This window comes from Melanostigma gelatinosum (assembly GCF_949748355.1).
Source record: "Melanostigma gelatinosum genome assembly, chromosome: 23".
NCBI classification, from domain to species: domain Eukaryota; kingdom Metazoa; phylum Chordata; class Actinopteri; order Perciformes; family Zoarcidae; genus Melanostigma; species Melanostigma gelatinosum.
The window spans coordinates 4,265,449-4,281,766 of NC_136656.1; the positions used below are offsets into that span (position 1 = coordinate 4,265,449).

The 16,318-nt window shown below is 45.8% G+C and overlaps 2 protein-coding genes across 2 annotated transcripts; both read right to left on the reverse strand.

Annotated features, from left to right (window-relative positions):
* Positions 1-1,267: 1,267 nt before the first annotated feature.
* On the reverse strand, positions 1,268-2,948 carry LOC306796793 (GTPase IMAP family member 7-like; the record flags this gene model as incomplete). Its single annotated transcript, XM_079295861.1, has 2 exons — positions 1,268-2,633; positions 2,889-2,948. 2 exons carry the CDS (start codon positions 2,946-2,948, stop codon positions 1,476-1,478), a joined length of 1,218 nt encoding a protein of 405 aa, XP_079151987.1. The 3' UTR covers positions 1,268-1,475.
* An 8,443-nt stretch (positions 2,949-11,391) lies between these two features.
* On the reverse strand, positions 11,392-15,267 carry LOC306796483 (myeloid-associated differentiation marker homolog). The gene is made up of 2 exons (XM_079295423.1): positions 15,159-15,267; positions 11,392-12,818 (listed from the first exon to the last, which is right to left on the reverse strand). The coding sequence occupies exon 2, from the start codon at positions 12,685-12,687 to the stop codon at positions 11,839-11,841; it is 849 nt and encodes a 282-aa protein (XP_079151549.1). The 5' UTR covers positions 12,688-12,818; positions 15,159-15,267; the 3' UTR covers positions 11,392-11,838.
* Between the last annotated feature and the right edge of the window lie 1,051 nt (positions 15,268-16,318).

Below are 16,318 nucleotides of genomic sequence, written 5' to 3' on the forward strand. Positions count from 1 at the left end.
TATTAGTGTTGTTACACTGTTTTGTATTTGTAACCACAATATCTAATTCTCTGCTGCTAGGGGTCTGTCACAAAACAATAACAGATGGAGTTTGTTGGCGTCGTAGCGTGGGATCATGGGAGTTGTTGTCTTTACCACCATTGTAGTCAACTTCTCCCGGACTGGTCCTCCTCTCAAAAACAGACAGACCGGCAGTTAACTCCGGCAAAGACTGAATAAAGTAGTTTCATGTTAAAAATGTGTTTCTTCTTCTATCTGCGGCTAACGTTTGCTCAACTTGTTTCTCTGATATCTTAAAGGTATAATATAATATAAGGTGTGCAGGAGTTTCCTAACAAAACAATGTACAGACAAAAAGAATCCCTCTCAATCATCACTTATGACTAGAAGTGTGTGGTGGTGTCTGTAACTGCAGAGAACCTTCCCTCTGCCTGCATTTTCTCTTTTGTCTTATTCAACTGCGTTCAGGGCGTTGCTAGGGGTCAGAAATTCTCTCTCTCTCTCTCTCTCTCTCTCTCTCTCTCTCTCTCTCTCTCTCTCGCTCTCTCTCGCTCTCTCTCGCTCTCTCTCTCTCTCTCTCTCTCTCTCTCTCTCTCTCTCTCTCTCTCTCTCTCTTCCCCCCCCCCCTCCGGAAAGGAAGGGCGAAGTTTTAACGCATGTGTTAATAAACAGCAGATCTTTTTTCTTGTGATCACACTATAAAGTTTAATTTCACATTCATATAATTGCTGATGTTTCTGTTGAAGAAGCAGCCACTTCTGCAAACGATCTTCTTCTTTCAAGATGGTGGTTTTTGGCGGGAAAAAACGTTTTAACACATTCGTCACCAAGAACTCCAGGAACACCAAAAATTCGTTTACATCTTTCCATGATATGTTATGTCACAGAGTAATGTACAGTGAGCAGCGTTAACAAATAATAATGACTGAAATAAGTAACTCTAACTTACTGTCTGCTTCTAGAACAGAAATCCGACGTATCTCTTCTCTTGCGGTTGGACTCTGCTTTTATTTACTCACTTTCACTTCCTGTAAGTGTGTGTGTGTGTGTGTGTGTGTGTCTGTGTGTGTGTGTGTGTGCGTGTGTGTGTGTGTGTGTGTGTGTGTGTGTGTGTGTGGGGGGAGGGTAGTTTACCAAGTAACAACTTGATTTGCTCAAATATCATTTTTTCAACAGGTTGCAATTTATTCATTGTTCTTTTTTGTCTTGGTGATACATTGTAATCCACAAAGAAGCACAACTATTGTTCAACAACATGATGCTGTACATGGATTATAAAACGTTTCCTGGTTCAGACATGTATGTAGGCCTACAATATATAATCTGAAGTACAGGTACGTGTCATTTTCAAGATTAAAGCTCAGGCAAGATATTCAACCCATTACATATTACATGAATAAACATGATCATCTCAATAGTTCAAGGTTTCATTTTATCTGAAGAGAGGTGTGACCTTTTTAATGATCTCCCCATCTTTAAGAGTCAGGGCTCTGAGGGCTGAGTAAAGCTTCTGATTCTGATTTGTACTTGGCTGTCTGAGCATCATCCATGACAGCGTTTGCTGCCCCTTCTGCTGCTTTGCATGGTGTGTCTGCTCCTTCAGCTGCATCGTATCCTCTATAAACTCCTTTTATTGCTCCTAGTGTAACTGCCCGTACCAGTGTGCCTACTGTTATTCCTGCTGTTCCTCCTGCTGTTGCTGTTGCTGTTGCTGCTGCTGCTGCAATTTTGGGTAAAGCTCTTTCACATTGTCCTGGCTCCAGCAGAACTTTCTTTTCAAGTTTGTAAACCTCTCCACCTATCAACACTACACCAAAAAGAGCTCCTAACAATGCACCTGTTGTGATACCTGTCAAATTGATGAAAAGCCGCTTAGACACTTTGTCTTTAGCCTTCTCTCTGATCTCTTCCTCTGACATGTCTCCTGATGACTGTCTAATGTGTTCCTCCTCCTGTTTTATCATTACCGCCACTGCTTGTAGCATCTCATTGGTGTAGCAGCTTCCTTCGTTTGCCTCAATCATCTTTTCTATTGTGTTGAGTAGCTCCTCCACTTGGAACTGGTTGCTCCTGTATTCATCCTGCTGGTTGTTCTTCCAGTATTTATTATCAATGACGTGGCAGCGGCCTCCGCACTTCTTCACCAGATCACTCACAAGCTTATTATCACGGACAAAGTCCTCAATGGTCTGTCCTTCCTTGAGCTGGTCACCATAAGTGAAGAGAACTGTCGCATATTTGAAAACTTCTTCAGAGAAGTATTGGTTTATCTTGGTGATGACAGCCTGCTCCTGCTCTGTGAATTTCTCCACTTTAAACACGATGAGAAAAGCATGAGGCCCAGGAGCGCACTCTGTGATGCACTTCACTATTTCAGACTTCAGCTCCTCCTCAGATCGATCTGTGTCGAAGAGACCAGGAGTGTCGATCACAGTGATGTCTCTTCCATTGACAGGTTTAGTTGCTGCTCGACATTCACTTGTTTCAGAGTTAGCATTGTGGCCGATCTTGAACAGTTCTTCTCCAAATATGATGTTACCCACGCTGCTTTTCCCAACTCCAGTTTTTCCCAGGATGACAATTCTCCTTGTGTTTGACACTGAAAGAGAATAATGTTCATCAATAATTCTGTACTTTCACCTTTTGGTTGTTTTCATTTGAGATACACATGAGCTCAATTACAATAAAAATCATATTTGGTCAAAAGTCACAATGAAAAGGGAAAGCAGTTAATACTTTACTTATGAAACGGTTGCATTATTGTAATAACAGGATGATGTATGTAACATGAAAAGAAGCCCACAAACATCTTGTGTATCTAATCTCTTGTAACAGTACGATCATTGTCCAGCAATATGAGAGAAAAGGTTTAAAATAAATTAACTTACCGTCCATGTTGATAGTGAAGTGAAGTAACAGGAGCGACAGTTGATCGGACAAGACTGCATGTGAATGTGTTTCCTGTATCTTCCTGTGGAAGTCCCCTCTCATTGAATGGTGAGGACGCATCATGTCACTGCACCACCACTGCACCAATTAAAGTTGAGCAATTTTCGTATCAAAGTCGGTGGGACTGTTTGCTGCTGCGGTTACAGTAACTTCCCCTATTTTCAAATATACAAATTCACCAAACACAGCTCCAACTTAGCAACATTTTCCTGATAACATTCACATGTTGATAACAATAGATTGTTTTGTCTGTAATTGAAGTAAACATTCTAAACTCTAAACTGGATAAACTTCTAACTTCTACTCTTTGGCATCCATCTAACAGTTGTATAAAGGGACAAAACCAGTGATTGGGAATGTTTACTCTCTTATTTGTCATTAAAGAGGAAATTGCAGAAAGACAGTTCCCTGAATCCTTCTACAAAACCTCTGTTGGGCTCTGGCCTATGGCTTAAACATGTGCTGTGGACAAAGAGAATCGGGCCTTCACTGTTTCAAGCACAGGTCTCATCCTGACTTGTAGTTTGATGAGAGCAAGCCTCCTCTGGGAGGAATTTCACACTCAGGTGTGAATTCCCCCCCCCCAAAAAACCATGGTAACCGCTGCAGTCTCATTGGCCGAAGGCCAAGAGACCCCAGGACCCCTGTGGTTCAGCCGATGTTCTATAAAACTCTCTGCTGCCCCCACCTCATAGCTTTTTCCCCTTCGACCTCGGTTGAGTTAGGGAGCACGCAAACGCTCTCTTCGCTCGGACACCCCCGTCCAGGCCACAGAAGAACCAGCTTTCCCCCCACGAGGGAGCCCCTCGAACCCTCATCAAACCCTGACAGGTCACGAGCCATTTCGCTGGACGAAACAGCCCGCGATAACGAATCTGCATCAGCATTCGTTCAGTGCTTTCTGCTTCTTTTTATTTTGTGCACAAACCGGCACAGAGGAGCCGACGAAGCCTCGCTCCTCTCCTGACCGATGATTACCGGGAGACCTACGGACCACGTCGTCTCAGCCGAAGTTAAACTGTCCTCCCTGCAGCGAGGACAGATCACGTCTGCGTTTGCTCCAGAGCGAGCTGCGCCACGACAGACCGAAACAGCGCCGCTGCAAAGCCGCGCTGCAAGCAGCCCCCCCCCCCCCCCTGTCCCCCTTCCCGACGAGGAAGACGGACAACTTTGCTCACGAACCCTTCAACGTTGCAACGAAGCATCTACAAGTAAGATTCTTGGCATTTGGGCATAGCTTAGCTTAAATTAACTTAAGTTTAATTCAGGCCATTCATGTATATGTTGATATTCCCGTGTTTTTGTGTGTTTAAATTACTGTCGCGTGATATTGAGGTATTACGCAATCATTACGGCGCAGAGAAGCGCCGCTGTATTTGTGTATCAACTATGACTGTTTATTTGATTTCTTTTCATTCATTGTCTTCCACTCCGGGTGGAAGTTCTCTTTTCATTAACTCGACTCGGTGAGTGAGCTGAGGTGCGTGGTTTATCACGGCATAAGTTACCGGCAGTTCGAAGACGACAGCGGTATATTTATGCATGATAGAACCAGCAATCAGGCTCCCTACCACATCGCACGCCGAAGCGTGATTCACTTCGAGTTCTCGCTCCTTTTTTTCTCTTTCCTCCTTTCACGAAACACACACACACACACAGCTCCTAGTTCTACCCCTGGGGAACCTCGTTCAAACGAGCGCCTCACATCACGTGCTGCCCAGGCAAACGTGAATTACGTACAGCAGCCCCATTCTGCCATTTTGTCCGGGTCCCTCGACTCCGCCATCTATGTAGTTTTTAGCTGTAGTTCTTAAGGCCCCTCCCCTTTGGCCAGCGTCACTCGACGCCGCCATCTTTGTAGTCTTTAGCGTAGCTGTAAGACTCCTTCCTGTTCACCCACAGACCCACACACACACATACACATACACACACAGACATACACCCTCATCCACTTTATTCATTCTTTAGTTTAGGCATATAAAATTGTATGATAACGTTTGTTGGTTGCAATATTAATTGATTTGATCATTTATTATTTTGATTCAATAAACTCTGTTATACTTTCAGGAGCAGTCGTCTGTGATTACTTGTGCATATGTATTTGATAAGACTGTATGTAGTAGCCTGTGCTCGAACTTAAAAACCTTCACTGTCACTGAATGTATAGTCATACGCAGACTATTGACATTATGAGTGACTACTAATTATGAGACTTAGTTTTATCGTTTGGTTATTGGTCCCTGTTCGCAGGGTGGTGCCCCGTTTATATTAATAATCATTAATAATTGTTACATACATCAATAATTCTATTGATGTCAAGAATTCAGTTTCTTAAATGCTGATAACCCAAACACGCTCCTTTAGATCCCAACATAATGGTGCCCCGTGTGAGGGTACGTTATTCCAGTTTTGTTACAGTATATATGCAGATTAATCCATAATTATTTTTGAATAATTAATTTTCCAAAAAAAATATTTTTTCCGAAAAATTATTTTTTTTCTTCTTTTGAATGATCCAAATTCCTGAAACTTATTTCCCAAAATAGGTAGGCTTTGATATTCAAAATCTTTTCTTATTGTAATTAAATTTTTGATTTTAAATCCAGATTTTTAATCTTAATCTTTAATTCCCTTCTCGAAATTTTATTTCGTTTCCTTTCCAGGTTTAATTGTTCGTTTCATTTCTTAAACTAACAGCCAGCTGTGTAGTAGATTTGATCGTTTATTTGTAATACCTTGCTTGCTTTCTTAAATCCCTCAAAGAAGTTACACACAGCTGTCACAGGCCCAAAGTGCTAAAACACATTAGCATTTTCGCACCTCTGGCTGCAAAGCAGTAGTGATACCTCAGAGCAGCAACAGTAGAAACGTAAGTCACAGAGCTAGACATTTCACTGTGCGCCTGCATGAACCGTAACACTAACAGTAATTAACACCTAACAGTAGAAATCCTAAGTTACAGAACTAGACATTTCACTGAGAACCGTAAACACTAACAGTTTCCGTTCTAACACTAGGGAATTAACAACCACTGGGAGTCGTGCTCATTAGAGAGAATGAGTGACGAGAAACCCCCCATTCCTGGAGCTGTAGCTCCAGAAGACACCGCATTACGAGATGCGGTGGCTGATGTCCTCGGACTCACAGCAAAGGAAAGAGAGTACTTTGTAAAATACACTGCTGTCCTATGCGACGAGCAATTAGAGCAACTGGTGGCTTATGTAAATAACCCAGCAGGTAACAGAGAGCGCCTGATTCAGGACGTAATCGGCGAAATACTGCTCATCTATCATCAGAAAATGCAGCTGCAAGCTGCCCGAACCCGGGCACAGAGCGACGAGCAGCAACGCGAGATCTGGACCCTCCGAACAGAGGTTCAGGAGTTGTCACGTGACTGTAGAGCCCTACAGTCAGAAAATAGTAGCCTGCGCAGTGACCTCAGAGAGGTCAACCTAGAACTCTCTAAAGCATCAGAGAGTGATGACAAACTGAAAGCGCTTCAAGGTGTTCCAGCAACCCCGGTAGGTACTGCTACCCCCTACCGAGCCTTTCAGCCCAGTCATTTCTTGGTCTCGGCTCCCTCATTCCCCGAGACCCGAACCACCTTGCATTTCTTGAAAACGCGTTCCCCAACCAGGAGGAGAGAGGACCAACACCAGGTCCTAGTCGGCCCAGGTGGCTTCAAAACCACCTCAGGCGAACGAGATCCTCCACGCAGTTCACGAGCGCGACAAGAACTGACCCCATCCCCCTCAGGGAGGGAGGATGATAGTCGTTACCACCATCGCGAGTATGGAGACTCAGACGACTCGGACGGCCCAGGCCCCATCAACCTTGGAGGCCTGCGTACTCGACAGATTGAGTCTCTGGCGAAAGACGTAGAGCGCTTCAATCCCGATAATCACGACTCGAGCATCGATGACTACCTAAGGGAGATCGATCGCTGCCTCCTCGACCTATCGCGCCCCTCATCGCGCGAAAAGCTAAAGCTAGTGTGGAAAACCACAGCGCGAAGCGTCCACGCTTTCGTGGAAACGCTCCAGCCGAGCATCCGCGACTGCTATTCATCCCTTTGTCACGCCCTTAGGGAGGAGTACTCCCTGTACACCGACCCAGCTTCTGCCACCCTCTGCGCCTTTGCCATTTCCCAGGAAAGGCTAGAGTCTCCGAGAGACTACTTCAAGCGCTTGAGATCTGCGTACTTCCAAGGACGTAACGCCCAAGGTCTAGAAGACCATGCCTTCAAGTCGCTTTTCTTGCACAATCTCCACGACAACGTGAGATACGATGTTACTATGCACTGCAGAACGAGTAACCTCACCATGCCAGAGATTAGGAAATACACGCAACTTGCATGGGAGACACGCGGACGGCCGACAAATCGGTACGAAGACACCGCCATAGTCTTAGGCATCCAACAGTCGAGCGACTCCGACCTAGCGTCGGAAGACGACGAGAGGACTTGGCCTAGCGAGCCCTGGTCACCCCCGAGGAACAAACGACCCTGGCGGTCGAAAGACCGACGGAACCAGGGGGGTGAAAGACGCCCTCAAGGACAACACATCAGGTAACGCTGACTCGCAGCCCACCTGACTCAGCCGAGTGACCTTTCCCCCTGCTGCCAAGTCGACGTGGTAGGGGGGGGAAGAGAACTCAGCACACTTCCGGAAACGACCACTCCCATTTTCGCACCTCGTTCTTCAACCTTCTTGGGCGACCTTGTTCGCAAAGGCAATGCCCGTTATGTATAAATCTATACATATTCTTCAGTCTTACTGGGGGGTCATAACACTCTTGCTCTACCCGACTCCGGGTCAGAAACGAGCCTCATGTGTTCCCCCACCTTTTCGCATACACCTCTAGGGTGCCACAACCTTAGAGGCCCTTCGAGCACCCAAGCTCGTAAGATCTTTTGTCAACTAAGCCTTCTTCTCCTGCTCTGTCAGCATGAGCCACCTCCAGCTTGTTCCACGAAGCCACCGCCTTCTTTCAGCCGAGTCATCGGCCGGTTCTGTCAAGTCGCCAGTGCCGTAGGTAACTGAACTTGACCTGTGCGCCGGACCTGTCTCCATCTCTAATTAGGAGGGTGGGGGGAGGGAGATATCACCAGCCCGCCATGACACACTCCAGAGTGAAACTGTTCGCGACGTTTCCCTGAGTGCTGACGAACGTGGGATATCTGCCCTCGCCACTTGAACAGCGCGAGGGGGGTGGGCTCTCTGACAACAGAAACTTAGAGAGATGTACTTCACAGGAAGTACACTCTAATCTCGCCAGTGCCGAAACCAACCGGCAGAATGGCAGCTTACTATTGACTACTAACGTTTAACTGCATGCTTCAACTCACCCTGTAGACATGCACTAACCGCTAACACATCCAACTTCAACCAGAACAGTTGCATGACCTGAAAAACCATTGTGACTGTAAACTGATGCTCCACTCTCATAGAGAACCCTTTGCATGCTTTATAGACTCTACCAGAAGTAACCAAAGAGGACATAACCTCTGCCGTAGCAGTCAGATTTAATCCAGGACCTCATCCGAGAAGGCTCAGCTGTCAACAGCTGGAGCAGCGAGAGACCAGCCTAGCTAGTCACACTAGCCGCGCTAATGAAATCTGTAAATCTGCTACCACTACTGTTATGCAACCCTCACAGGTACCTCTGGCCTATAGTCTTGGCAACGCAACTCCAATATCGATAGATTCTAAAACTTAGACACAGGACTCGCTCTAAATCTACCGATCAGAGAGAGATAGACGCACATATCATGTACTAATAGATCCAGAAGCGACAGACAAACTGGATTCCCTCCTATTCATAACACCACGTAGCCAACCTACGACTGCTCCGCCGACGGACTCCAGTCCTGTCTAGGAGTTGAACCAGTAACCACTGTTTGCCCCTCACCTGCTTCTTGTCTTTCTATTCTTTCCTTCTCTCTCTTTTGTGTTTTGTTTTGTTTATTTGGGTTGTTACTTTCTTTGACACTGTGCCACAATGCTAGATTATCACAACATCATAATAGCGATTGAATTATTTGGGAATAATGTTTTGCTCACCTATGATTTGAATTGTGTATGATAGTAGATGTAGGTAGAAGTAGTTAAAGTCATCTGCCCAGATGCCACCTTAGTCATCTGCCCAGATGCCAATGAACTCTGAACTTGAACACCATGAACTTGACCACTATGAACCTTGAACTCTATGAACAATGAACACTGCCTGTTTTAACCACTGCTTTTGGTCTCAGGAACACTTGGACTGTCTCACCTCTTCAGGTTTCCCCACCACATGGGTGCACATGCCAGCCCTTGGTTTGCTCTAAAGACCGAAGCCAACACCTCGCTCTTCAGAACAAAGGGGGGATGTTGGGCTCTGGCCTATGGCTTAAACATGTGCTGTGGACAAAGAGAATCGGGCCTTCACTGTTTCAAGCACAGGTCTCATCCTGACTTGTAGTTTGATGAGAGCAAGCCTCCTCTGGGAGGAATTTCACACTCAGGTGTGAATTCCCCCCCCCCAAAAAACCATGGTAACCGCTGCAGTCTCATTGGCCGAAGGCCAAGAGACCCCAGGACCCCTGTGGTTCAGCCGATGTTCTATAAAACTCTCTGCTGCCCCCACCTCATAGCTTTTTCCCCTTCGACCTCGGTTGAGTTAGGGAGCACGCAAACGCTCTCTTCGCTCGGACACCCCCGTCCAGGCCACAGAAGAACCAGCTTTCCCCCCACGAGGGAGCCCGTCGAACCCTCATCAAACCCTGACAGGTCACGAGCCATTTCGCTGGACGAAACAGCCCGCGATAACGAATCTGCATCAGCATTCGTTCAGTGCTTTCTGCTTCTTTTTATTTTGTGCACAAACCGGCACAGAGGAGCCGACGAAGCCTTGCTCCTCTCCTGACCGATGATTACCGGGAGACCTACGGACCACGTCGTCTCAGCCGAAGTTAAACTGTCCTCCCTGCAGCGAGGACAGATCACGTCTGCGTTTGCTCCAGAGCGAGCTGCGCCACGACAGACCGAAACAGCGCCGCTGCAAAGCCGCGCTGCAAGCAGCCCCCCCCCCCCCCCTGTCCCCCTTCCCGACGAGGAAGACGGACAACTTTGCTCACGAACCCTTCAACGTTGCAACGAAGCATCTACAAGTAAGATTCTTGGCATTTGGGCATAGCTTAGCTTAAATTAACTTAAGTTTAATTCAGGCCATTCATGTATATGTTGATATTCCCGTGTTTTTGTGTGTTTAAATTACTGTCGCGTGATATTGAGGTATTACGCAATCATTACGGCGCAGAGAAGCGCCGCTGTATTTGTGTATCAACTATGACTGTTTATTTGATTTCTTTTCATTCATTGTCTTCCACTCCGGGTGGAAGTTCTCTTTTCATTAACTCGACTCGGTGAGTGAGCTGAGGTGCGTGGTTTATCACGGCATAAGTTACCGGCAGTTCGAAGACGACAGCGGTATATTTATGCATGATAGAACCAGCAATCAGGCTCCCTACCACATCGCACGCCGAAGCGTGATTCACTTCGAGTTCTCGCTCCTTTTTTTCTCTTTCCTCCTTTCACGAAACACACACACACACAGCTCCTAGTTCTACCCCTGGGGAACCTCGTTCAAACGAGCGCCTCACATCACGTGCTGCCCAGGCAAACGTGAATTACGTACAGCAGCCCCATTCTGCCATTTTGTCCGGGTCCCTCGACTCCGCCATCTTTGTAGTTTTTAGCTGTAGTTCTTAAGGCCCCTCCCCTTTGGCCAGCGTCACTCGACGCCGCCATCTTTGTAGTCTTTAGCGTAGCTGTAAGACTCCTTCCTGTTCACCCACAGACCCACACACACACATACACATACACACACAGACATACACCCTCATCCACTTTATTCATTCTTTAGTTGAGGCATATAAAATTGTATGATAACGTTTGTTGGTTGCAATATTAATTGATTTGATCATTTATTATTTTGATTCAATAAACTCTGTTATACTTTCAGGAGCAGTCGTCTGTGATTACTTGTGCATATGTATTTGATAAGACTGTATGTAGTAGCCTGTGCTCGAACTTAAAAACCTTCACTGTCACTGAATGTATAGTCATACGCAGACTATTGACATTATGAGTGACTACTAATTATGAGACTTAGTTTTATCGTTTGGTTATTGGTCCCTGTTCGCAGGGTGGTGCCCCGTTTATATTAATAATCATTAATAATTGTTACATACATCAATAATTCTATTGATGTCAAGAATTCAGTTTCTTAAATGCTGATAACCCAAACACGCTCCTTTAGATCCCAACACCTCACTGCAAGTATGCTTCAAAGTGACAGAGGAACAAAGGCTTGTTGCAACGGTCATCTTCATCGCTGCATTAAGAAAACCACAAAACAACCAAAGTCACAGCACATTGTGACACAAAAAAAAAGAAGAAATTCATTGGTTAAAGTGAGAACTTTATTTGCTCACATTACATTCTTTCAAATGCTTCAATACTGATCGAGACAAAGGGAGAGCTAACGTATTTCCCCCCCCAAAACCCTTATGAACAAAATACTTTGTGAGCTAAATCACGTTCATTTTCACGATCAACACTTGAAATGATGAAGGCACTTGCAAATGACAAGGTAGTAAATGTAAACCATACTTTGGTGTTTCATTTTCACCTCTTTACTTAAGATTTCGCTTAAGAGTTCTATTTTTCATTTTACAAAATGGAGCAAAACACGCAGAAGATCTTGGGTAGATAATCACGAGAATAAATATGAAACACAATGTATATCATAGGTCAGGCGGAGGGCTTCCTCGTCGGCAACCAGGGTGCCCGTGTGTCTCAGATACAGTAAACAGATACAGCCTCCCCTCCTTCATCTCTTTGCCCCTCAGGCACTGACAAACACGAGTCTGGCGGTGTAGGCCAGGTCGGCGAGGTAAAGCAGGAAGTTGAGGGCAGTGAGCACCGCCACGGTGATCAGTTTCGACGACGCTCGGCTGCTGCGCTGGTACTGTTTGTCGAACTGGAACACGGGCCAGATGATGGTGGCCGTCAAGTACATGATCACCGCCAGGAGCCCGTACGCCGACAGGAACTTGGAGAAAGGGATGGGCAGGCAGCCGGTGCACTCGCCCACGCACAGCACCACCACGGCCATGGAGAGGATGAAGCAGATGCAGTACACCGCCATGCACCACTTGAGAGCCGCGTGGTGGTTGTACGACACGGGTTCGCTGACCAGGATGAAGATGATGCAGGCCACGAAGGTCTGGCACACCTTCAGCAGGCCGGGAGCCGTGGCCATGTAACCCGCCACCTCTCCTGGCCTCGCTTTGGTCAGGCTCACCTCCCCCATGTAGGCTACCGCCGCCAGGCAGGAGAAGACGGTGGCGGCGATGCGATAGGCGCGAGTGTCGCCGTGGAAGTACTGGTCCTTGAGGAAAAAGAGCGGGAAGATGACGGAGGCGGACAGGCAGAGGAGGGAGGCGTAGCAGGCGATGGTGATGGGGAAGTTGGTCCAGGACACGGGGGCCCGGGTCTGGAGGCCGAACACCTCCACCAGCAGCACCAGCAGCGTGCAGGCGAAGCTGAACGCCCAGCAGAAGATGCACCAGTCGGCCATGCCCCCGTACAGCGAGGCTCCGTGCGCCGCCAGGCTGAAGGCCACGCAGGTGAACAGCAGGGCGGCTACGCGCACCCATAGCAGCTGGGAGGTGGGCAACACGATCAGCGGCATTGTGGGATGTCACACTCAGCTGGGAGTTGGAAGTGGCTTTCTGTAGTCCCGCGAGGGCGTAAGATGAGTCGTTAATGGGAGATCTTGTGTTGGCCGCTTGTTACACGCTCTGTCGACGTTTGTCACATATTCTGCAGGGGAAAAAAGAAGAGAATCACTGTAAATTGAAGCAAAGTTGTATTTATGTAGATGCGAAAACCCGTTATATTGTTGAAAAATTCCTTTGGTGCTTTTATAAGTGCTCTCTTATTAAAGCCCGAACTTTGCATGTCTGAACAGCCCATAATGAAGACATGCTCAGTTTCCCATTCCAGTTGTAATTACCGTCAAACACATGTTATATTGATGTCACATGTTTTGCTAAATGTCAAACATACTTTTTTTGTCTGTGAGCTAATTAAAACCTAATGTAATGAGGAAATGACAAACACGAATGGTGAGAAACTGCAACATCGACGCTGCTGATTTGATGGTGACTGACTATATCTCGTCCCTGACACGTTGAGGCTCAAACTTGTGTTGAGTAACAGAGGAATGTGTGAGGAATGTGTGAGGAACGTGTTCGAGCTGTGACCTGTGCAGAGGAGGATTTACGGGGAAGTGGAAACGTTTCTGATGAAACTTCAAGGCGCTGGAAAGTCCCTCGGTCTGAAATGGAAGTAGTTGTACATTTCTCACTGCAGGATGTAGAAAACTATTTAACGTTGGTTCCCTCTAGTGTCCAAACTGTTGATGTGTTTTTTTTAATGAAGGGTTTTGTCTCAGAGCTTTACAATCTGTACAACATATGACACCCTACTATTGAAACAGATGTGCAACCACTGTTTACCTTGAACAGGCCTGAGATCTGCTCATCATTTACAAATATAAATGACAGAATGAAGTTCTCTTCTTGGTGCTCGTGAGGACCGGCCTGCTTTTTCATTTAGCAGTATCTCCAATAATAAATGTGAAGCAGAATAATAAACGGCATCGTGGTTGTTTTAAGGTAGAGCGAGCAGCACGAGGATAAATCTCCACATTCGTGCACAGACGTGACTGTTGACTGTTCATTTCCCTGACCTCGAGACAGGAACATGCTTTGTTCCGATATAAGAAACCCCTTTTTTTGTTTGTTTTAATCTTTGGCTCTCACAATTCCGAGGAATTTATGAGATAAGAAACATAACTTTGCGTGGGGGTAAACAAAGCCTCGCGAAGAGGAACGTGGGGAGAGATCCTCCTTCCATTTCCAAGTTTAATGCACTGAACTTTGGGAGGAGGAGGACGGGGATCTTTTCTTACATGTGGTCCCAATTATCTTTGCTTTCACAGAATATATTGAAGCCAGGCAGCGTACCTTTTGTCACAGGGGCTGCATGGCCCTGCAGCTTTTGGTAAAACATGCAGCATTGCTGCATTAGTCATCTGACAAAACTAACAATGTTTTTGTTTCATGCAGATGCTTACAGGTTGTTGAACTTTTAACTTAACCTAGAAACGTGAAGAAGAACGCGCTGCTTCATTCTGCTAACGCTAACCCTGAAGACTGCCAACCCAATTAGTCTTCCGGCCATCAACTCCGATGATTAGCTTCCTGTTCTGTGCAATGACTCGCGCAGGCCGGAAGCAGCTCTGGTGAGCTAATGGCACGTCTGCAGGAAGACAAATAGGCGAGCCGAATGAGCCCTTAATCACGTTAGAAAGCCTGTTATTACAGAAATGCAGCTCATTTCAGCTGCAGGTCTAAATGTATAGGTTTAAAAAAGATTCGCTTTAATACATCTTCTGGTGAAACCTGCGAGTTTAATCATGTACTGGTCATGCTTGGACACTTGTTACTGCCCACAGAGATGGTCGGTTAATGAATGAGCTAAAACCTGCTGTAGCATTCTGAGAAAGATGTGGTTGTGTGTGTGTGTGTGTGTGTGTGTGTGTGTGTGTGTGTGTGTGTGTGTGTGTGTGTGTGTGCGTGTGTGTGTGTGTGTGTGTGTGTGTGTGTGTGGTTGTGTGTGTGCGTGTGTGTGTGGTTGTGTGTGTGGCCTCGTCCCGACAGGAAACCAGACTTTGGTTTGCTTTTTTTATGGTTTGATACCAGCATGCATACATTTAGAGTCACTGCATATCACTGTTTGTGTTCTAGTTGATAAGTTGCTTTGAAAGGAGTTGATGTGGCCAGATAAAGCCTCTTAATTAAAACTGGCTGCATACCTGACATATTTATGCATTGTTTTGTGTCCTCCTTTTAGAGAATCCCGGCTGCAGGCAGACATACAGCAGCGTTATGATGAAAGAGAGATTTACTTTTAAGGGTGAAAACTGGCTCATTGCAGAGGTTTCCCGTCCCAAATAGCGGACATACCGCGCCCAGCGCTGCGCTATTGTAATCAGTGATCTTTGTCTCTGTTCCAAATACTACACCGTGATAAACACTACAACAACTCTGTGAGGGGAAACAAACAAACACATAGAAGTTTAAATGTTAAACTCACCCGTTTCCCTGCTTTTGTCTTCAGCTTAAAGCTGCTGTTGGAGCCGTGCGTGCTTGGAGACGCACCCCCTCTGCTCTCATACCTCACAGCAGAGAGCGTCCCACGCCCCGCGCTGGCCATATTTGGTAAAGTGTTGAATTCGCTCTCCAAACCTCAGCGAGGTCATCGATTCCTCATCTCGAGTGTGTCACATTCCGTCAGTGACAGAAATAAACCGTCTCTGAAGATGTGCGAGTTGGTGCCCCTCCAACTGTTTAGCTGACAAGAAGTTTGCAGTTGTTTTAAACTTACATTCATTACATTACAGATAATGCATTGTAGCAATAGGTAATAGAGTGATAATAATACGTTGTCACAGCTCTATTAAAATCTGTAAAAATGGAAGTGAATCGAAGAAAAGCATTTTTCAGTGTAATCAGACTTATAACACATAAAAAGTAGCATTGCAAAGTGTTAATTGCAGTAAATAAATAATGCAATAAATATGTTGCGGTTGCTTTGTGTTTAAATTATATTCTGCCATTTCAAGATGGTTGAATTTTTTGCTGAAAAATAAGAATATATTGTTGGGTTACCTCATGTTTGGAGTTCAAAACGTTGTTATATTGATGATGATGATATTGTCAAACGGGAATACTACTCACATAAAAAGTACATAAACCATATTATATTTTAACAGTGTTTGATGCACAACATAAACAAGGATTACTTTAAAGTTTAGACTGAATATTTTTGCCATATTTGGGAACATTTAAAAACAGACACCAGACTTTCTCTTTTATAAACAATTGTACAATGCTAGTTATCTATCGTTTGCCCCTCATGTATGTTGTGTAATGTATTTATTTGTATGATACATGTATTTCCTGCTACAGAAGCCAAGGCAGTGGCATCGGCACCGGCACTGCGGTGGAGCAAACCGCCCGCAGTACCACAGTCCATCCAGACGAGGGCGCTGTTGTGCCCCGTTTGAACGTGTGATCTTTGAGAACATGGTGGTGTATCAGCAGCCAGTCAAGACAGCAGGATAACAACACAGCAGAGATCACTATTTACAAGAACTGGGCTTTTTAAAAAGGCAGCAGATACAAGCAACGATAACTCCCGAGTCTTCTGGCACACCACGAGAGAGAGAAGCAGACCCGGATTGTACCACTGAC

Bases quoted from the DNA above. Each gene is read 5' to 3' on its own strand.
- LOC306796483 (XM_079295423.1), bottom strand. From the start codon at position 12,687: ATGCCGCTGATCGTGTTGCCCACCTCCCAGCTGCTATGGGTGCGCGTA.